Consider the following 24,038-nt stretch of genomic DNA (forward strand, 5'->3'; position numbering starts at 1 on the left):
CTGCCGCTGGGGAGGGAGGCCGCTGCTCTCCCCTCCCTGCACTTCACACTGCCGCTGGGGAATGGAGACTGGGCTCCCACTGTCCCGCAACCGTAACTTCCGATGGAGGTCCACCCAACGTGGCAGCTGACCGTCACCTTCTGCCCGGTATAGTAGGGTCGTAGACACTAGATTCCTCACGAACTTCACGTATTTCTCACCTGGATTGGGTCCGAAGAAGTTCAGCCGCAACCACATCATACGGTCAAATTCCTCCACAGAGTATCTGTACTCCACTGCTGGTTCCATCCTGGTGCTTTTAGGGTCACTGTACTGAGACATGCGTTGCCCTTAAATTGTAGAATCCACAGAAATGGTGTCTCCTGTAGCTGTCCTTCTGGCTGTAGGAACGATCCCGCTGCTTGCCACCAATGTAACGGCACCGTTTCAGCAGACAAGGGGTTAAGATCCGCTTAGACGATATGCCCCTTTCCGAGAGACAGGCACAGCTACTGCAGAACACCAACCTCCCGAACTGGATACAAAATAGCACTCCAAACTGGAACCTCACAAGTAGCTGTCAGTCAGACGAACAGGAAAAGCGTATCCGTCAGCTTACACTCCTGGCAATCAGTCTCCAACAGCATACAGGGAATCCCCCAATAACGAGACAAGGCTCCGTCTTGAGGGTCAGCAGTGATCTGAAGTGCTGGCACACCCAGCCTGGTTTTTATTACAGTTTTTGCAGATACAGGACAGATACAACATATCCCCACAATGCATCATGGTTTCCTCCCCTCTGTCCCGGAGACGACCGAACACAATCCAATTATCTCTCAGGACAAAGGGGAGATCACCAATACACATGTGGAGACAACAGGACAGGAATCACCACCCAAACACACAATGGCACACCCCCACAGCAAACACAGACATTTAACATATCCCCAGATAGCTCAAGTCTGAGTGCATATCATTAGGTGAATGGCACTCAGAATACACAAATACAATGATATTAGCTATCTGGGTGCCCTCACATAACATACAATTTAACCGAACGCATAATAACATAAAATACAATTCTACAGACAGATTTAAGCTGTGCGGCCGGTCTGTCTTCTCCTTTACAGTTACTATGGGCCATAATCCTGAGGCAAGAGGCTTTTAAACAGTCCTCTCCAAAACCCAGTGGCGAGGTTGGTTTTGCCACACCACCTTTTGCTTTGATTACTGCTTTGCACACTCTTGGCATTCTCTTGATGAACTGCAAGAGGTAGTCACCTGAAATGGTCTTCCAACAGTCTGGAAGGAGTTCCCAGAGATGCTTAGTACTTGTTGGCCCTTTTGCCTTCACGCTGCGGTCCAGCTCACCCCAAACCATCTCGATTGGGTTCCGGTCCGGTGACTGTGGAGGCCAGGTCATCTGGTGCAGCACCCATCACTCTCCTTCATGGTCAAATAGGCCTTACACAGCCTGGAGGTGTGTTTGGGGTCATTGTCCTGTTGAAAAATAAACGATGGTCCAACTAAACGCAAACCGGATGGAATAGCATGCCGCTGCAAGATGCTGTGGTAGCCATGCTGGTTCAGTATGCCTTCAATTTTGAATAAATCCCCAACAGTGTCACCAGCAAAGCACCCCCACACCATCACACCTCCTCCTCCATGCTTCACGGTGGGAACCAGGCATGTAGAGTCCATCCGTTCACCTTTTCTGCGTCGCACAAAGACACGGTGGTTGGAACCAAAGATCTCAAATGTGGACTCATCAGACCAAAGCACAGATTTCCACTGGTCTAATGTCCATTCCTTGTGTTCTTTAGCCCAAACAAGTTTCTTCTGCTTGTTGCCCGTCCTTAGCAGTGGTTTCCTAGCAGATATTCTACCATGAAGGCCTGATTCACACAGTCTCCTCTTAGCAGTTGTTCTAGAGATGTGTCTGCTGCTAGAACTCTGTGTGGCATTGACCTGGTCTCTAATCTGAGCTGCTGTTAACCTGCGATTTCTGAGGCTGGTGACTCGGATGAACTTATCCTCCGCAGCAGAGGTGACTCTTGGTCTTCCTTTCCTGGGGTGGTCCGCATGTGAGCCAGTTTCTTTGTAACACTTGATGGTTTTTGTGACTGCACTTGGGGACACTTTCAAAGTTTTCCCAATTTTTCGGACTGACTGACCTTCATTTCTTAAAGTAATGATGGCCACTCGTTTTTCTTTACTTAGCTGCTTTTTTCTTGCCATAATACAAATTCTAACAGTCTATTCAGTAGGACTATCAGCTGTGTATCCACCTGACTTCTCCACAACGCAACTGATGGTCCCAACCCCATTTATAAGGCAAGAAATCCCACTTATTAAACCTGACAGGGCACACCTGTGAAGTGAAGACCATTTCAGGTGACTACCTCTTGAAGCTCATCAAGAGAATGCCAAGAGTGTGCAAAGCAGTAATCAAAGCAAAAGGTGGCTACTTTGAAGAACCTAGAATATGACATATTTTCAGTTGTTTCACACTTTTTTGTTATGTATATAATTCCACATGTGATAATTCATAGTTTTGATGCCTTCAGTGTGAATCTACAATTTTCATAGTCATGAAAATAAAGGAAACTCTTTGAATGAGAAGGTGTGTCCAAACTTTTGGTCTGTACTGTATGTTTTGCTGGCTTGCACTCACACTATATCCTCCATATCTGTATATGTGTGCAGGTAATATGTACACATATACGCATTATGGCACAGCCAGTGTATAAAGTTCTCATATGTGGGTTCTTGTATCCGATCCTATCACATTGCTTTATTTTAGAAATTTTAGAAAAAACGCGCCAAAGACGCAAATGAATCGCATGTGCGTTTTTTCTGTTTTTAGGGTTTGTATGTGTTTGTTATATGCTTGGTTGGTTTTATATACCTATACCGTCATAAATATCATTAATGGATAGCATAAGTATAAGGATTTTTAAAGTTAGTGGAAATATAAGGATCTTGACAACTACTCTATGGACAATGTGAAATATGAAAATGATATAAAAAACATCAATGTGGTCATCTAATAGAAAGACAATATTTGTCTAATGACCATCATATATGCTTTGGAATGAAAAAATCGGGAGTGATATATATTCCAGTTAACATAAATGGGACCCATATCCACATTTTCCAGATATCCCTCACTGCTCCAGCATGCATTGCCCTAGTTATGGACACCATATAAAGGAGGACCCTTAGGAGCCGGGGGAGTTTCATCCACACAGGTCCTTGCAGATGATTGCGGAGATACACGCCACACCGCACAAACAAATCGGTGATAACAGATGAAGAAGCGGTAACGTAAAACAACCAATAGAGTACCATTAACTCTCTGTGGCCTACAATATATGCGAGTATTTATAAATATATGACCCTGAGGTCTAGTTCAATCGAACTGATACTATTGTGACATAGACCTGGTTGCCGATTGACCTACCTTTTCATATTGGGTTACGCACCCTGGGATATCCTTTTAAGATTGCGGTATTTTAAGTTTTAGGCTTTTGTGCAACACGATATGTGAATGATCTGTATGTGTTATATTTATTTATTATAAAGGTTTACTTTGGATACAATTTGACCATATGTTTGCTTGATATTGAGTGACCCCCTACCCAATTTTTCATAAATTTTTCCAAGTCAGCCTCCTGAGAGACCGCACTGACTATAAGATGATCTCCTCCTGAGAGACCGCACTGACTATAAAATGATCTCCTCCTGACGGACCGCACTGACTATAAAATGATCTCCTCCTGACGGACCGCACTGACTGTAAAATGATCTCCTCCTGACGGACTGCACTGACTATAAAATGATCTCCTCCTGACGGACCGCACTGACTGTAAAATGATCTCCTCCTGACGGACCGCACTGACTATAAAATGATCTCCTCCTGACGGACCGCACTGACTATAAAATGATCTCCTCCTGACGGACCGCACTGACTGTAAAATGATCTCCTCCTGACGGACTGCACTGACTATAAAATGATCTCCTCCTGACCGGACCGCACTGACTGTAAAATGATCTCCTCCTGACGGACCGCACTGACTATAAAATGATCTCCTCCTGACCGGACCGCACTGACTGTAAAATGATCTCCTCCTGACAGACCGCACTGACTGTAAAATGATCTCCTCCTGAGAGACCGCACTGACTGTAAAATGATCTCCTCCTGACGGACCGCACTGACTGTAAAATGATCTCCTCCTGACCGGACCGCACTGACTATAAAATGATCTCCTCCTGACCGGACCGCACTGACTATAAAATGATCTCCTCCTGACCGGACCGCACTGACTGTAAAATGATCTCCTCCTGACGGACCGCACTGACTGTAAAATGATCTCCTCCTGACGGACCGCACTGACTATAAAATGATCTCCTCCTGACCGGACCGCACTGACTGTAAAATGATCTCCTCCTGACGGACCGCACTGACTGTAAAATGATCTCCTCCTGACCGGACCGCACTGACTGTAAAATGATCTCCTCCTGACGGACCGCACTGACTGTAAAATGATCTCCTCCTGACGGACCGCACTGACTATAAAATGATCTCCTCCTGACCGGACCGCACTGACTGTAAAATGATCACCTCCTGACCGGACCGCACTGACTATAAAATGATCACCTCCTGACCGGACCGCACTGACTGTAAAATGATCTCCTCCTGACGGACCGCACTGACTGTAAAATGATCTCCTCCTGAGAGACCGCACTGACTGTAAAATGATCTCCTCCTGACGGACCGCACTGACTGTAAAATGATCTCCTCCTGACCGGACCGCACTGACTATAAAATGATCTCCTCCTGACCGGACCGCACTGACTATAAAATGATCTCCTCCTGACCGGACCGCACTGACTGTAAAATGATCTCCTCCTGACGGACCGCACTGACTGTAAAATGATCTCCTCCTGACGGACCGCACTGACTATAAAATGATCTCCTCCTGACCGGACCGCACTGACTGTAAAATGATCTCCTCCTGACGGACCGCACTGACTGTAAAATGATCTCCTCCTGAGAGACCACACTGACTATAAAATGATCTCCTCCTGACAGACCGCACTGACTATAAAATGATCTCCTCCTGACGGACCGCACTGACTATACAATGATCTCCTCCTGACCGGACCGCACTGACTATAAAATGATCTCCTCCTGACCGGACCACACTGACTATAAAATGATCTCCTCCTGACCGGACCGCACTGACTATAAAATGATCTCCTCCTGACGGACCGCACTGACTATAAAATGATCTCCTCCTGACCGGACCGCACTGACTATAAAATGATCTCCTCCTGACGGACCGCATTGACTATAAAATGATCTCCTCCTGACCGGACCACACTGACTATAAAATGATCTCCTCCTGACCGGACCGCACTGACTATAAAATGATCTCCTTCTGACGGACCGCACTGACTATAAAATGATCTCCTCCTGACGGACCGCACTGACTATAAAATGATCTCCTCCTGACGGACCGCACTGACTATAAAATTATCTCCTCCTGACCGGACCGCACTGACTATAAAATTATCTCCTCCTGACAGACCACACTGACTATAAAATGATCTCCTCCTGACAGACCGCACTGACTATAAAATGATCTCCTCCTGACGGACCGCACTGACTATACAATGATCTCCTCCTGACCGGACCGCACTGACTATAAAATGATCTCCTCCTGACCGGACCACACTGACTATAAAATGATCTCCTCCTGACGGACCGCACTGACTATAAAATGATCTCCTTCTGACGGACCGCACTGACTGTAAAATGATCTCCTCCTGACCGGACCGCACTGACTATAAAATGATCTCCTCCTGACGGACCGCATTGACTATAAAATGATCTCCTCCTGACCGGACCGCACTGACTGTAAAATGATCCCCTCCTGACGGACCGCACTGACTGTAAAATGATCTCCTCCTGACCGGACCGCACTGACTATAAAATGATCTCCTTCTGATGGACCGCACTGACTATACAATGATCTCCTCCTGACCGGACCGCACTGACTATAAGATGATCTCCTCCTAATGATGTTAAGCCACGCCCCCTTGTTACCTGTGTGAACTGGAATGTTTATTGGGAAAGTTGGCAACCCTAACCCCATGTACCCCAGACCACACATACTTACCTGAGGCATGCCCACTTAACACACATACCCCATACGCACCTACCCCAGATCCACATGCATTTACACCATGTACCCAAGACAGGCACTTACCTTTCTGAGTGGTGACCTGTAGGATCTCGGCATTTTCTCCAGAGGTGAAGTGCTTGAAGTACGAGCAGTTAACATCTGGAAGAGAGCAGCGGAGAGCAAGCGTCACGTGGGGCACAAACATCTCAACGTTTAGTCACTGACCAAACTGCTGCCTTGTGGGTGACACCTAGAGGTGATAGGCAGGCACTGCATACCGTGAACCGCCCCTGCGCAGCGCCCCCTGCAGCAGCTCAGCAGTCAGGCCTTGGGTCTTGTGGTTACATTACTGTTTTCATGATTTTTTCGTGGGATCAGGTTGAGCGCCGAAGAATGAACCAGAATGATTACCGCCATCCGCCATCCTCCTCCTGCACAGGGAGTATAAATAGTCTGCAGACTGGGGGCTGCTGCAGACTATCGCTCTCCCCACTCCCAGCATCTGCCTGATCCCAACACATTTCCTGCAGGTTTTCTGGTTCATTACAGCGATTCTGGAATTGCGGACGGCAGAAAACATGAGCTGTCGCATCGCATCTCGTCACCCCCTCCCCCGACCGCTCCGCTTCCCCTCAACGTCTACAGCAGACGAAAGCAAGACGGGAATGTTAGTGGGCGAAAAGGGCGCAAAGCGGGAAAAACCAGCGTAACCTACTCGTCCAACCGTGTCTGCCATATCTATGCCGCAGCACGCCACCTCCCAGCCCCAGATCGGCCGGATCTCAGCTCTGGGAGACAATATGGCTTCTTCCCCTTGTATCGTGGCGGCCATTCCTCCAGTAACAGAATCCGGTTGTGGTCCTCGTCTCCAGACGCGGCGTTTGCTGACCGCTCACATTCCGACGCCTCTGGATTTTCTTCCAATACTGTTATGTTATCGGGAAAATCCATGTTGATTAGCAAGAGATCGTCTTACCCTCGCCTGCTATTCTGGTGGGAATGCCAGCTGCCGGGGAGGGTGGGGGGGGGGGGGGGGTGATGGGTTCTCTCCCACAGACCCCCTGGGGGTGCCCACATTAACATTTCTGTATCCATTTGCCACTGCAGGTGCTAATTTAAGAGTGCTGGACTCTGCAAGCAATGGAACAGCGCCCCCGGTGGCTCATCTGGTGCATTACACCCTCATTAAAACGCTGCTCATTCTGTATTCATGGTATCAGGACCAAGATCCTCTGTAGCCAAATCTATCTGCATTGAACTTGTAAGATGCACCCCTGCCCATAGAGCCCCTGCGCTGTGGTGCAGGGAAACCCTAAACATGCTCTAAGATGATGAATTTTGCGCCATTTTTGCAGATTGTATGCAGTTGTCCTTCATGTGGCGTGGCTTAAAAGTCACCATATTTATAATCCTGCAAGAAGAGTTTCTGGAGAAGACGGAGACGTTACATCCGCCGTCTCTATGCGCCATCTTGAGACGTTTTGCAGGGCCCCATATTGCAGAGTGTTTATAGGCTTCCATCTATATCTGGTGTTCAGTATGTGTGGGGGATGGGTACTGGGGTCCACCGGTATGTCCCCCCCGGTCACTGGCTGCCCGTCTGGTGCTGTCAGTCACGCCGGGGCTGTGCGGACAGCTGTCAGTTTATGATTGCCCATGGCGTGCTGCAGACCGCTCCTCCTGTTTTATGTGTTGGCGATTATTATTAGAGCGGGCAGCATGTGCTCCATAGGGACCCTGAGCCACCCCCTGACCTCGGCTGCTGAAGGGTACGGGGGTCAGCTCCAGCAGGGGCCCCCCTGGGGTCACCCCTCTTCCTAGGGGTTTGTAGCCTGGGCAGTTGGAGAGCGGACAGGTGCCATCCTCCATTACTAGTCCTCAGGAGAGGACAGGACATGGGCACAATATCCCGACAGGAGGCATAGGTTCAGAATGTCGCGAGGTACGGCCTACCATTAGTCACCCATGAGGGAGCTGGGTGCTGTAAATAGTCCTGCACAGACTCCCAGGTGCCACCCGAGGTCCTGGAGAAGTGAAAGGCGTGGAGGCAAGGGGCGAGGCGTCTAATATTACAGGGTTAATGAGCAGAGCGTGCTGAGGAGCAACTGCATGGATATAATATATATATATCTCACCCCAACTGCCCTGAGCAACTCATTCAGTGCTTCATACTCTCCTAAAGTACTCTGTGCTGCTGGGGATTGTGATCAGATACTGAGGATTACACCCAGTATACAGGAGACGAGAAGTGGTACTGTGCAGTGTATATATACAGAATAAGAGCAGATACTGAGGATTACACCCAGTATACAGGACAGGAGAAGTGGTACTGTGCAGTGTATATATATATACAGAATAAGAGCTGATACTGAGGATTACACCCGGCATACAGGACAGGAGAAGTGGTACTGTGCAGTGTATATATACAGAATAAGAGCAGATACTGAGGATTACACCCAGTATACAGGACAGGAGAAGTGGTACTGTGCAGTGTATATATATACAGGATAAGAGCAGATACTGAGGATTACACCCGGCATACAGGACAGGAGAAGTGGTACTGTGCAGTGTATATATACAGAATAAGAGCAGATACTGAGGATTACACCCAGTATACAGGACAGGAGAAGTGGTACTGTGCAGTGTATATATACAGAATAAGAGCAGATACTGAGGATTACACCCAGTATACAGGACAGGAGAAGTGGTACTGTGCAGTGTATATATACAGAATAAGAGCAGATACTGAGGATTACACCCAGTATACAGGAGAAGTGGTACTGTGCAGTGTATATATATACAGAATAAGAGCAGATACTGAGGATTACACCCGGCATACAGGACAGGAGAAGTGGTACTGTGCAGTGTGTGTATATACAGAATAAGAGCAGATACTGAGGATTACACCCAGTATACAGGACAGGAGAAGTGGTACTGTGCAGTGTATATATATACAGAATAAGAGCAGATACTGAGGATTACACCCAGTATACAGGACAGGAGAAGTGGTACTGTGCAGTGTGTATATATACAGAATAAGAGCAGATACTGAGGATTACACCCAGTACACAGGACAGGAGAAGTGGTACTGTGCAGTGTATATATATACAGAATAAGAGCAGATACTGAGGATTACACCCAGTATACAGGACAGGAGAAGTGGTACTGTGCAGTGTATATATATATACAGAATAAGAGCTGATACTGAGGATTACACCCGGCATACAGGACAGGAGAAGTGGTACTGTGCAGTGTATATATACAGAATAAGAGCAGATACTGAGGATTACACCCAGTATACAGGACAGGAGAAGTGGTACTGTGCAGTGTATATATATATACAGAATAAGAGCTGATACTGAGGATTACACCCGGCATACAGGACAGGAGAAGTGGTACTGTGCAGTGTATATATACAGAATAAGAGCAGATACTGAGGATTACACCCAGTATACAGGACAGGAGAAGTGGTACTGTGCAGTGTATATATACAGAATAAGAGCAGATACTGAGGATTACACCCAGTATACAGGACAGGAGAAGTGGTACTGTGCAGTGTATATATACAGAATAAGAGCAGATACTGAGGATTACACCCAGTATACAGGAGAAGTGGTACTGTGCAGTGTATATATATACAGAATAAGAGCAGATACTGAGGATTACACCCGGCATACAGGACAGGAGAAGTGGTACTGTGCAGTGTGTGTATATACAGAATAAGAGCAGATACTGAGGATTACACCCAGTATACAGGACAGGAGAAGTGGTACTGTGCAGTGTGTATATATACAGAATAAGAGCAGATACTGAGGATTACACCCAGTACACAGGACAGGAGAAGTGGTACTGTGCAGTGTATATATATACAGAATAAGAGCAGATACTGAGGATTACACCCAGTATACAGGAGAGGAGAAGTGGTACTGTGCAGTGTATATATATACAGAATAAGAGCAGATACTGAGGATTACACCCAGTATACAGGACAGGAGAAGTGGTACTGTGCAGGGTATATATACAGAATAAGAGCAGATACCGAGGATTACACCCTGTATACAGGAGAAGTAGTACTGTGCAGTGTATATATACAGAATAAGAGCAGATACTGAGGATTACATCCAGTATACAGGAGAAGTGGTACTGTGCAGTGTATATATACAGAATAAGAGCAGATACTGAGGATTACATCCAGTATACAGGACAGGAGAAGTGGTACTGTGCAGTGTATATATATACAGAATAAGAGCAGATACTCAGGATTACATCCAGTATACAGGAGAAGTGGTACTGTGCAGTGTATATATACAGAATAAGAGCAGATACTGAGGATTACACCCAGTATACAGGAGAAGTGGTACTGTGCAGTGTATATATACAGAATAAGAGCAGATACTGAGGATTACACCCAGTATACAGGACAGGAGAAGTGGTACTGTGCAGTGTATATATACAGAATAAGAGCAGATACTGAGGATTACACCCAGTATACAGGACATGAGAAGTGGTACTGTGCAGTGTATATATATACAGAATAAGAGCAGATACTGAGGATTACACCAAGTATACAGCACAGGAGAAGTGGTACTGTGCAGTGTATATATATACAGAATAAGAGCAGATACTGAGGATTACACCCAGTATACAGGACAAGAGAAGTGGTACTGTGCAGTGTATATATACAGAATAAGAGCAGATACTGAGGATTACACCCAGTATACAGGACAGGAGAAGTGGTACTGTGCAGTGTATATATATACAGAATAAGAGCAGATACTGAGGATTACACCCAGTATACAGGACAGGAGAAGTAGTACTGTGCAGTGTATATATACAGAATAAGAGCAGATACTGAGGATTACATCCAGTATACAGGAGAAGTGGTACTGTGCAGTGTATATATATACAGAATAAGAGCAGATACTGAGGATTACATCCAGTATACAGGACAGGAGAAGTGGTACTGTGCAGTGTATATATATACAGAATAAGAGCAGATACTCAGGATTACATCCAGTATACAGGAGAAGTGGTACTGTGCAGTGTATATATACAGAATAAGAGCAGATACTGAGGATTACACCCAGTATACAGGAGAAGTGGTACTGTGCAGTGTATATATATACAGAATAAGAGCAGACACTGAGGATTACACCCAGTATACAGGAGAAGTGGTACTGTGCAGTGTATATATACAGAATAAGAGCAGATACTGAGGATTACACCCAGTATACAGGACAGGAGAAGTGGTACTGTGCAGTGTATATATACAGAATAAGAGCAGATACTGAGGATTACACCCAGTATACAGAACAGGATAAGTGGTACTGTGCAGTGTATATATACAGAATAAGAGCAGATACTGAGGATTACACCAAGTATACAGCACAGGAGAAGTGGTACTGTGCAGTGTATATATATACAGAATAAGAGCAGATACTGAGGATTACACCCAGTATACAGGACAGGAGAAGTGGTACTGTGCAGTGTATATATACAGAATAAGAGCAGATACTGAGGATTACACCCAGTATACAGGACATGAGAAGTGGTACTGTGCAGTGTATATATACAGGATAAGAGCAGATACTGAGGATTACACCCAGTATACAGGACTGGAGAAGTGGTACTGTGCAGTGTATATATATACAGAATAAGAGCAGATACTGAGGATTACACCCAGTATACAGGAGAAGTGGTACTGTGCAGTGTATATATACAGAATAAGAGCAGATACTGAGGATTACACCCAGTATACAGGAGAAGTGGTACTGTGCAGTGTATACATATATATATATATATACAGGTCCTTCTAAAAAAATTAGCATATTGTGATAAAGTTCATTATTTTCTGTAATGTACTGATAAACATTAGACTTTCATATATTTTAGATTCATTACACACAACTGAAGTAGTTCAAGCCTTTTATTGTTTTAATATTGATGATTTTGGCCACAGCTCATGAAAACCCCAAATTCCTATCTCAAAAAATTAGCATATCATGAAAAGGTTCTCTAAACGAGCTATTAACCTAATCATCTGAATCAACTAATTAACTCTAAACACCTGCAAAAGATTCCTGAGGCTTTTAAAAACTCCCAGCCTGGTTCATTACTCAAAACCGCAATCATGGGTAAGACTGCCGACCTGACTGCTGTCCAGAAGGCCATCATTGACACCCTCAAGCAAGAGGGTAAGACACAGAAAGAAATGTCTGAAGGAATAGGCTGTTCCCAGAGTGCTGTATCAAGGCCCCTCAGTGCGAAGTCTGTGGGAAGGAAAAAGTGTGGCAGAAAACGCTGCACAACGAGAAGAGGTGACCGGACCCTGAGGAAGATTGTGGAGAAGGACCGATTCCAGACCTTGGGGGACCTGCGGAAGCAGTGGACTGAGTCTGGAGTAGAAACATCCAGAGCCACCGTGTACAGGCGTGTGCAGGAAATGGGCTACAGGTGCCGCATTCCCCAGGTCAAGCCACTTTTGAACCAGAAACAGCGGCAGAAGCGCCTGACCTGGGCTACAGAGAAGCAGCACTGGACTGTTGCATGTCATTCGGAAATCAAGGTGCCAGAGTCTGGAGGAAGACTGGGGAGAGGGAAATGCCAAAATGACTAAAGTCCAGTGTCAAGTACCCACAGTCAGTGATGGTCTTGGGTGCCATGTCAGCTGCTGGTGTTGGTCCACTGTGTTTTATCAAGGGCAGGGGCAATGCAGCCGCTATCAGGAGATTGTGGAGCACTTCATGCTTCCATCTGCTGAAAAGCTTTATGGAGATGAAGATTTCATTTTTCAGCACGACCTGGCACCTGCTCACAGCGCCAACACCACTGGTAAATGGTTTACTGACCATGGTATTACTGTGCTCAATTGGCCTGCCAACTCTCCTGACCTGAACCCCATAGAGAATCTGTGGTATATTGGGAAGAGAAAGTTGAGAGACGCAAGACCCAACACTCTGGATGAGCTTAAGGCCGCTATCGAAGCATCCTGGGCCTCCATAACACCTCAGCAGTGCCACAGGCTGATTGCCTCCATGCCACGCCGCATTGAAGCATCCTGGGCCTCCATAACACCTCAGCAGTGCCACAGGCTGATTGCCTCCATGCCACGCCGCATTGAAGCCTCCTGGGCCTCCATAACACCTCAGCAGTGCCACAGGCTGATTGCCTCCATGCCACGCCGCATTGAAGCATCCTGGGCCTCCATAACACCTCAGCAGTGCCACAGGCTGATTGCCTCCATGCCACGCCGCATTGCAGCCTCCTGGGCCTCCATAACACCTCAGCAGTGCCACAGGCCGATTGCCTCCATGCCACGCCGCATTGAAGCAGTCATTTCTGCAAAAGGATTCCCGACCAAGTATTGAGTGCAGAACTGAACATAATTATTTGAAGGTTGACTTTTTTTGTATTAAAAACACTTTTCTTTTATTGGTCGGATGAAATATGCTAATTTTTTGAGATAGGAAATTTGGGTTTTCATGAGCTGTGGCCAAAATCATCAATATTAAAACAATAAAAGGCTTGAACTACTTCAGTTGGTGTGTAATGAATCTAAAATATATGAAAGTCTAATGTTTATCAGTACATTACAGAAAATAATGAACTTTATCACAATATGCTAATTTTTTTAGAAGGACCTGTACATATTCAGAATAAGAGCAGATACTGAGGATTACACCCAGTATACAGGAGAAGTGGTACTGTGCAGTGTATATATACAGAATAAGAGCAGATACTGAGGATTACACCCAGTATACAGGACAGGAGAATCGTGTCAAACAGTGCAGAGATTGATTCTAAGATGGTAACGGGAGGTGCCCCCCCCTTCCTGTAGTGGTAGGGTGGTCACAAGAAGAGCAGGGGGTAAAACCCCAAACAGTGTGGCGGACAAGGAGCTGAGGAGGGCGGACAAGGTTCAAGGTGGTAGTGCTGAGAAAGAGGAGAAGAAAACATTAGAAACTGACAAAACTGTAAAAATTGGGAAAAGACCATTAGAATCAGTGGAAGGTGTAAAGACTTTGGAACCTGGGGAGAACACTATGGTCGAGTATCCCAGGACTGTGCGGTCCATGGAGGCAGTGGGGGGTGCGGGAGATGGGGAGTCCCCTGAGGGTCTTGCGGGGGGCTTCTCAGGGCCCGCCCCCAGTGATACTATGGTCCCTTTAGGGAACCCGACCAGTCCAGGGGGAGTGAAAGGTGATAAAAAAACAAATATGGATACAAATGTGGTTGTGAATGGGATTGTGGGTAATGATGTGCAGGTGGCTGTGGGGGTGAATGAGAACGTAAAGGAGGTGATAAATGAGGATACAAATGAACTGGTGAATGGGATTGTGGATGAGGAAGAAATTGAGATGGTGGATGAGGAAGCTTTGATTGAGGAGTATAACGCGGATACGGAAGTGGATGAAGAGGAGGAAGTTATGCGGAAGGAAGTAATGAGGAAGGATGTGAGAGAGAGGATGGCAAAAACAAAGACGTATGCGGGTGTTGTTTCGGATGACTCTTTGCCCAAGGTTTCGGGCGGGGGTGACTTGCAACGGCGCCTCCTAGAGGCCCTAAAAAAAGGACAGGGGACTTCCATACAGGTAGAGGGAGGGTCGGTTGACCTGGCCTTTTGGACAGAAAGGCATGGTTTTAGGGCCTTCTGAGAACAAAGGAGGGGTGAGATCGTATGGACTCACCCCACACCGGGGAGGGACCGTAGGAATGTGGCCCGTCTCTATTGGAGGAGTAAGGAAGCAGCTGTTCCTTCTAGGAAGACTGTTGTGGAACTTCTTCTGGGGGCGGGGTTTGTCGCGAATGACATCTTTGCGCTCATACATCCCTACGGCACCGCTATGTTCGACGTCAGCTTTGTTAGGCCGGAGGGTTTGGAGCTCTTCTGGTCTAAATATGAGCTGATGAAGAACACCCCGGAGTGGCGGGGTTTTGCCGTCGAGGCCATCACCCACCAATCGACTGTGAAGACAGTGACCGTTTTGACCTGTAATGAATCACTGTCTAGTGTAGACATCATGACTTGGCTTAGTCGATATGGTAGGGTGGGGCAGTTCCCCGCCAAGGTGCTCGATGAGCATGGCATCTGGTCAGGTGCCTGGACCTTCAGCGTGGAGCTGTTTGATCGGGGCAATTCTGTTGCTCATATTCCCTCCTCTGCCTTCATAGGAAGGGATAGGATTATGGTGTTCTATAGGGGCCAGCCAAAGGTCTGTCACAAGTGCGGCAGTCCCACCCACTTCAGCGCACAATGCGATGTTCGCATGTGTGCGAAGTGTGGGGACACTGGCCATCTTGCTGCATCTTGTAGGCGGATCCGGTGCAACCTCTGTGGGGACCTAGGTCACCCGTTTAGTCGCTGTCCGCTTGCCTTCGCCAACAGGGTTCAGGGCCGGGCTCAAGATCAGGCAGGCACTAGCCGCGAGGCTGGGTCTGTGGTTGGGGAGGAGCCTGCTGCCGGGACTGAATCAGTTGGTGAGGGGACGAGCGCTGGAACTACTAGCGCTGGAAGAAGCAGGCAGGATCCGAAGAAGCAAAGGCCGTCCAAGATCAGGCGGCTAGAACAACGCCGCAGGGACAGGGAACAGGTGGCAGCTGACCCTTCAGCGGGTCTTTTGGCTGGTCTGGCTGAGGATCCCGGTTGTAGTGACCCGGGGTATAGCGACGATGGGGAACCAGAGGCCCAACCTGTGGAGGCTAACCCATCCGCCAACCCTGTCTCCTCGTACGGCGAAAGCTTGGACGAGGGTGGCAGAGCGTGGTTGGAGGGTAGGAGGAACAAGCGGAGTAAGAAGAAGAAGAAAGGAGAGGGTCGTAAGCTCTCTCTGGAGTGGGACCCATCTGTCCCACTCATCCTTGACCAGAGGCCTAAGGAAGGATCAACTGGGTCCCCTCTGGTGGAAGTCTCTAATCGGTACCAGGCCCTTGACGAGGATCCCCCAACTGCTTCAGCTGGGGGGGAGGAGGGTGTGGTGCCAGAAGGCGTGGGGGCCTCCTCGCAGACTGCCGGGCCCTGTCCTTCGGGGGGTAAATTACTTTCTGGAGGGGGGGCCAAGCCTGGAACCTTGGGCAAAAAGGATGGTATGGATGTCTCTGTATGTTTGAAAAGACAGAAGGAGTGTGATGGTTCAGATGAAAATGCTGATGGTGGTGGGGTGGGGAAAAAGAAGGCTATCTAACTCGATTATCAATGATGGCGGAACTCACCCCGTTGACACTGGCAAGCATTAACGTTGCCAGTATTAAGTCAGACGCAGCTCGTTTCCTGGCCTTTGATTTTTTCAGCCGTATTGAAGCTGATATTTTGTTTTTGCAAGAGACCTGGTTAACAAGTACAACTCTGCTGGCAAAAGCCAAGCGAGAATGGCGGCTAGGTCCGTCTTTCTGGTCTCTTGCGGCCGAGCCACGTAGCGGGGTGGCGGTACTTTTTAAGACCGCCGAAAGAGTGGAATGCAGGAGGATAATCGAGTTAGAAATGGGAAGGTGCCTGATTTTAGATGTCCTCATGGGGAGACAAGAATTGAGACTAATAAACATCTACGGCCCACAGAGTAAGTGGGACCGCAAGTGTCTCCTCATGAGGATTAAGCCTTTTCTTTTTACCAGCCGGCAAGTGATCTTTGGAGGGGACTTCAACAATGTGACGAGGGCCTGTGATAGGGGAGGCTCCAAAGGTGGGCTGGATGCTGATAGCGTTGTGTTGTCTAGGATAGTTGAGGATACTCGTCTGGTGGATACCCATTTACGGCATAAGCCAGACCACGTGGATTTCACCTTTCATCAGGGAAATCGTAGGTCTAGAAAAGATAGGTTTTATTTAAAGGAGGAGGCTGTTTTCTCGGCTTTAGAAGCCGTGGAAGTGGAATTCTCCGACCACTGTTTGATTATTTTCTCTTTGAATGTTGCAGAGACTCCCTGTATGGGCAGAGGTATGTGACAATAAGACAGTTCTTTGAGGATTTCCTTCAGAGCCAGGAACCCTTGGTGGACCTCTGCAACAGTAAGTCGGAGTGGTGGGAGATATTAAAAAAATGGACGGCAAGGTTTTTCCGTGAGCTTTCTAACCTCAGGAGCTGGGACAGATACTGTCTGTACCAGGAACTGAGGAAGAAACTTGAAAGACTGGTTTCGACGGGGGGTAGCCGTGAGGATATCTCTCGTGTGAAATCCTTGCTCAAGAGGTGTCAGTACGATAGATACGCCTCTTTGGTAGCTGAAAGGGATTTTGGGAAGTACCGCTCACCCGACCCCTTTGGAAACTGTAAGATGGCAGTAAAAAGTAAATTTGTGGTAGGCCTGGTCGACAGTACGGGTTCCCTGAATAGGTCCAAATCAGGGATCTTGGAGGTTGTCACGTCTTTCTACTCTCACCTCTTGGGTAGGAAACAACTAAATCGGGACAGTTTTTCAGCTTTCTTGGCTGAAGCTATTCCCAAGGCAGGAATAGACCCCTCTCTTGATGTTTTGGCAGAACCTATCAGGGAAGAGGAAGTGGGACTGGCCATTGATGGGCTTAGGCCCAAGAAATCGCCAGGTCCGGATGGCTTAACATCCGAGTGGTACAAGGCTTTCAAGGAACAATTAGTTCCTCTCTTGACCGAGGTGTTTAACGAGTGTCTTTCCTCGGGCACTCTGCCAAAGTCAATGGGTAAGTCAGCCCTGATTATTCTGTCAAAGGGTAAAGATCCATCCCGCATTGAGAACTGGAGACCCATATCGCTTCTCAATGTGGACAGGAAGATTCTGGCAAAAATACTTTTCTGCAGATTGGTGAAGTTTGCACCAAGACTTCTTTCTGAGGCTCAGCACTGCTCTGTTCTCGGTCGGAGCGCTTTTAGCGCCGTTCTCGGTGTCCGAGAAGCCGTGGAGCGGGGCAGGGCGGGCCTTTGGAAAGGGTTTCTGTTATCTTTGGACCAGGCGAAGGCTTTTGACCGGGTGAACCATGAGTACCTGTGGTCCGTTCTCTTGTGGTATGGTCTACCCGGGAGGTTTGTAGACTGGTTAAAAACTTTGTACAAAGGGGCGGAGAGTTTCCTGTTGATTAACGGTTGGTCGGGTCGACCTTTTGAGGTGGCTTCTGGTGTCCGCCAGGGATGTCCTTTAAGCCCTTTGCTGTATGTGTTTGCGATTGATCCCTTCATTAGAAGGGTAGATCGTGGACCATTGGCGGGGGTGGGGATGGAACTCGTGGTGCGGGGGCCATCTCTTGCCTCTTCGGAAGAGGAGGTGAGCTGGGTGATGTCGGAGGTGGACCGCTATTCAGAGGTTTCTGGGTCTCAGATCAACCGGGACAAATGTGAGACTCTCTGGCTGGGGGAAGGGGATCCTGTCTTCGATCTCCAGGGCACTCTTCCAGAACCCCAGAAGTCTGTAAAGATCTTAGGCATCGATTTTGGCCAGGATGGAGATTATCATCAGCAAAATTGGGAGAGTAGACTAAAAGATGTCGCCCAAAAGGTGGACCGTTGGAAGGGATGGTCTTTATCCCTCAGGGAAAGGGTTCACCTGTGCAAAGCCTACCTGATTCCCGTGCTTTTGTATCTAAGCAGTGTTTGTGTTTTGCCAGGGTCTCTCTGGGGTACGGTCTACAGCCTCTTTTTCCAGATGTTGTGGGGAAACAGGCTGAACCTAATCAGGAGAGAGGTTACTTACCGCACAAGGAGACTAGGCGGGTTGGATATGGTCAACCCGGTGGTATTCTTAACAAATACCTTTTTGAAAATTAATATTGCAAACCTCTGGAAAGAGAGGGCTCCTTTGTGGGTAATTTCCTGTAGGGAGTGGTTTCGGCCTTTCTTCCAGGAATGGGAGACAGGAGGGCGAGTGAAAGACCTACGTGCATCACATGGATATCTCCCGGCTTATGTTGCCCCGGTTCTGAGAATCCTGAGACGGTGGGGTCTGGGGAAGGGAGAGGTGGAGACCATGTCGAGGTTTTCCCTTGACAGGAAGGTTCTATCCTACCTTTTTCAGGCCCCACTGGCCTTGAGGGACTGCCCAAGTCAGGATCTGGAGGGTGGGCTGTCTTTGTTGAATTCAGAAAGGATCCCTAAGAAAGTTTGGGATGTGACTTGGCGCTGCTTCCACGGTAAGCTATATGTAAGGGACAATGTGAAGTGTAGAAACTCTGAGGAAAGGGGTTGGAAACCATGGACCACTTCTTACTTCATTGTCTCTTTAATATAGAGGTATACAAAAGGGTGGGAGCTTCCATCGGTTGGCCTAGGCTGGCCGCCCTGTCCTATGCGGAGTGGGCCTATGGGGCTTTCAAAGACCTTGGTGGGAGGGACCGTCGCACTTTATTCGTAGTTAATGCAGTGGTTAGGCACCACATCTGGTGTGCACGGTGTCTAGTGTCAACGAAGAGTCACAAAATCCTCCCGGTGGAGACGGTATATAGGAACATCATGGGTGACCTGGTGAAGGTACGCTCTCTTGAGTACGAAAGGTGGGGGGACCCCAAGGCCTCTCGTCTGTGGAGGGGCTTCTGTTTTGGGGTTCCTTAGCTGAGTAGTACTCTTTTCCTGGTGGTGGGCTGATATAGCACACTTATAGGTTTTTGTTTTGTTTTGTAGTAATATAAGTATGGAAAGGCTTACGGGTACCGAACCATAGCTGGTTTAGGTGTAATAGTATTACGGTGTCTATATTGTATTTATAGTGTATTATATAGGTATGTTTTGTATTATGTTAGTATTGTGATCATATATTATTATATTAGTATTATATTAGTATTGTTAAGTTTATAGTGGGGTTTAGTTAGGTTGGGAGGGGGGCTGGGAGGGAGGAGGGAGTGTATATATTTTTCTTTTCTATTGTATGTTATATGTGTGTATGTGTGTGTGTGTATGTATATATTTATATATATATATATATATGTATATGTGTGTGTATGTGTATATGTATGTATATATGTGTGTGTATATATATGTGTATGTGTATATATATATATATATATGAATAAATAAATAAAAAATAAAAAATTATAAAAATAAAAAAAAGGGTGTTTTTGTTTGTTGCAGACTGACTGACCCCAGTCCGACTGGGGAAAGACTAGGACTTCTCAAAGCTCGGGGTTTATCCCCTTGGAACTCTGGGGGTTATCAGTTTGCATATTTGCTGTGGACTGGTGGTGGGTTAGTTAGATTTAGCTCTATAAGTTGTATATCATTTGTATATAGTTTGTGTATAGTTTATGTATATTGTGTATATATTTTATGGATTTTATATATACGTGTAAGATGTAAATATGTATAGTATGGGGTTACGAAAGTGTTTTAAGTGTGAATAGTATTGTAGGTTCTAGTGGGGTGGTGGACTGGTCGGGGTGGGTTTAGTAATGTGTTTTGTTTCTGTGTATAGATATTGTTATGACCTTTTGTTATTTATTTATTTTTCAAATTAAAAGAGTCCATATATACAGAAGTGGTACTGTGCAGAGTCCATATATACAGAAGCGGTACTGTGCAGAGTCCATATATACAGAAGCGGTACTGTGCAGAGTCCATATATACAGAAGTGGTACTGTGCAGAGTCCATATATACAGAAGTGGTACTGTGCAGAGTCCATATATACAGAAGTGGTACTGTGCAGAGTCCATATATACAGAAGCGGTACTGTGCAGAGTCCATATATACAGAAGTGGTACTGTGCAGAGTCCATATATACAGAAGTGGTACTGTGCAGAGTCCATATATACAGAAGTGGTACTGTGCAGAGTCCATATATACAGAAGTGGTACTGTGCAGAGTCCATATATACAGAAGTGGTACTGTGCAGAGTCCATATATACAGAAGCGGTACTGTGCAGAGTCCATATATACAGAAGCGGTACTGTGCAGAGTCCATATATACAGAAGTGGTACTGTGCAGAGTCCATATATACAGAAGTGGTACTGTGCAGAGTCCATATATACAGAAGGGTACTGTGCAGAGTCCATATATACAGAAGCGGTACTGTGCAGAGTCCATATATACAGAAGCGGTACTGTGCAGAGTCCATATATACAGAAGCGGTACTGTGCAGAGTCCATATATACAGAAGCGGTACTGTGCAGAGTCCATATATACAGAAGCGGTACTGTGCAGAGTCCATATATACAGAAGTGGTACTGTGCAGAGTCCATATATACAGAAGTGGTACTGTGCAGAGTCTATATATACAGAAGCGGTACTGTGCAGAGTCCATATATACAGAAGCGGTACTGTGCAGAGTCCATATATACAGAAGTGGTACTGTGCAGAGTCCATATATACAGAAGTGGTACTGTGCAGAGTCCATATATACAGAAGCGGTACTGTGCAGAGTCCATATATACAGAAGCGGTACTGTGCAGAGTCCATATATACAGAAGTGGTACTGTGCAGAGTCCATATATACAGAAGTGGTACTGTGCAGAGTCCATATATACAGAAGCGGTACTGTGCAGAGTCCATATATACAGAAGCGGTACTGTGCAGAGTCCATATATACAGAAGCGGTACTGTGCAGAGTCCATATATACAGAAGTGGTACTGTGCAGAGTCCATATATACAGAAGTGGTACTGTGCAAGTCCATATATACAGAAGTGGTACTGTGCAGAGTCCATATATACAGAAGCGGTACTGTGCAGAGTCCATATATACAGAAGCGGTACTGTGCAGAGTCCATATATACAGAAGCGGTACTGTGCAGAGTCCATATATACAGAAGTGGTACTGTGCAGAGTCCATATACAGAAGTGGTACTGTGCAGAGTCCATATATACAGAAGCGGTACTGTGCAGAGTCCATATATACAGAAGCGGTACTGTGCAGAGTCCATATACAGAAGCGGTACTGTGCAGAGTCCTATATACAGAAGCGGTACTGTGCAGAGTCCATATATACAGAAGCGGTACTGTGCAGAGTCCATATATACAGAAGTGGTACTGTGCAGAGTCCATATATACAGAAGTGGTACTGTGCAGAGTCCATATATACAGAAGCGGTACTGTGCAGAGTCCATATATACAGAAGCGGTACTGTGCAGAGTCCATATATACAGAAGCGCGGTACTGTGCAGAGTCCATATATACAGAAGCGGTACTGTGCAGAGTCCATATATACAGAAGCGGTACTGTGCAGAGTCCATATATACAGAAGTGGTACTGTGCAGAGTCCATATATACAGAAGTGGTACTGTGCAGAGTCCATATATACAGAAGTGGTACTGTGCAGAGTCCATATATACAGAAGCGGTACTGTGCAGAGTCCATATATACAGAAGCGGTACTGTGCAGAGTCCATATATACAGAAGCGGTACTGTGCAGAGTCCATATATACAGAAGTGGTACTGTGCAGAGTCCATATATACAGAAGTGGTACTGTGCAGAGTCCATATATACAGAAGCGGTACTGTGCAGAGTCCATATATACAGAAGCGGTACTGTGCAGAGTCCATATATACAGAAGCGGTACTGTGCAGAGTCCATATATACAGAAGCGGTACTGTGCAGAGTCCATATATACAGAAGCGGTACTGTGCAGAGTCCATATATACAGAAGTGGTACTGTGCAGAGTCCATATATACAGAAGTGGTACTGTGCAGAGTCCATATATACAGAAGCGGTACTGTGCAGAGTCCATATATACAGAAGCGGTACTGTGCAGAGTCCATATATACAGAAGCGGTACTGTGCAGAGTCCATATATACAGAAGCGGTACTGTGCAGAGTCCATATATACAGAAGCGGTACTGTGCAGAGTCCATATATACAGAAGCGGTACTGTGCAGAGTCCATATATACAGAAGTGGTACTGTGCAGAGTCCATATATACAGAAGTGGTACTGTGCAGAGTCCATATATACAGAGGAAGGGAAGTGGTACTGTGCAGAGTCCATATATACAGAAGCGGTACTGTGCAGAGTCCATATATACAGAAGCGGTACTGTGCAGAGTCCATATATACAGAAGCGGTACTGTGCAGAGTAAGGCAGTCCATATACAGAAGCGGTTACTGTGCAGAGTCCATATATACAGAAGCGGTACTGTGCAGAGTCCATATATACAGAAGCGGTACTACAGAAGCGGTACTGTCAGAGTCCATATATACAGAAGCGGTACTGTGCAGAGTCCATATATACAGAAGCGGTACTGTGCAGAGTCCATATATACAGAAGTGGTACTGTGCAGAGTCCATATATACCAGAAGTGGTACTGTGCAGAGTCCATATATACAGAACGGTACTGTGCAGAGTCCATATATACAGAAGCGGTACTGTGCAGAGTCCATATATACAGAAGCGGTACTGTGCAGAGTCCATATATACAGAAGCGGTACTGTGCAGAGTCCATATATACAGAAGCGGTACTGTGCAGAGTCCATATATACAGAAGCGGTACTGTGCAGAGTCCATATATACAGAAGCGGTACTGTGCAGAGTCCATATATACAGAAGTGGTACTGTGCAGAGTCCATATATACAGAAGTGGTACTGTGCAGAGTCCATATATACAGAAGTGGTACTGTGCAGAGTCCATATATACAGAAGCTGGTACTGTGCAGAGTCCATATATACAGAAGCGGTACTGTGCAGAGTCCATATATACAGAAGCGGTACTGTGCAGAGTCCATATATACAGAAGCGGTACTGTGCAGAGTCCATATATACAGAAGCGGTACTGTGCAGAGTCCATATATACAGAAGCGGTACTGTGCAGAGTCCATATATACAGAAGCGGTACTGTGCAGAGTCCATATATACAGAAGCGGTACTGTGCAGAGTCCATATATACAGAAGCGGTACTGTGCAGAGTCCATATATACAGAAGCGGTACTGTGCAGAGTCCATATATACAGAAGCGGTACTGTGCAGAGTCCATATCTACAGAAGAGGTAC

General features: G+C 46.5%; 1 protein-coding gene across 1 annotated transcript in view; it reads right to left on the reverse strand.

The window, feature by feature from the left end:
* CACNG1 (calcium voltage-gated channel auxiliary subunit gamma 1) overlaps positions 1-24,038 on the reverse strand; it is a 36,839-nt gene that overhangs the window by 8,669 nt on the left and 4,132 nt on the right. Inside the window, exon 2 of the mRNA XM_044274329.1 lies at positions 6,255-6,329. Coding sequence (XP_044130264.1) covers positions 6,255-6,329 — 75 coding nt within the window. The remainder of the gene's footprint in view (positions 1-6,254; positions 6,330-24,038) is intronic.

Source organism: Bufo gargarizans, unplaced genomic scaffold (genome assembly GCF_014858855.1).
Source record: "Bufo gargarizans isolate SCDJY-AF-19 unplaced genomic scaffold, ASM1485885v1 original_scaffold_1674_pilon, whole genome shotgun sequence".
NCBI classification, from domain to species: domain Eukaryota; kingdom Metazoa; phylum Chordata; class Amphibia; order Anura; family Bufonidae; genus Bufo; species Bufo gargarizans.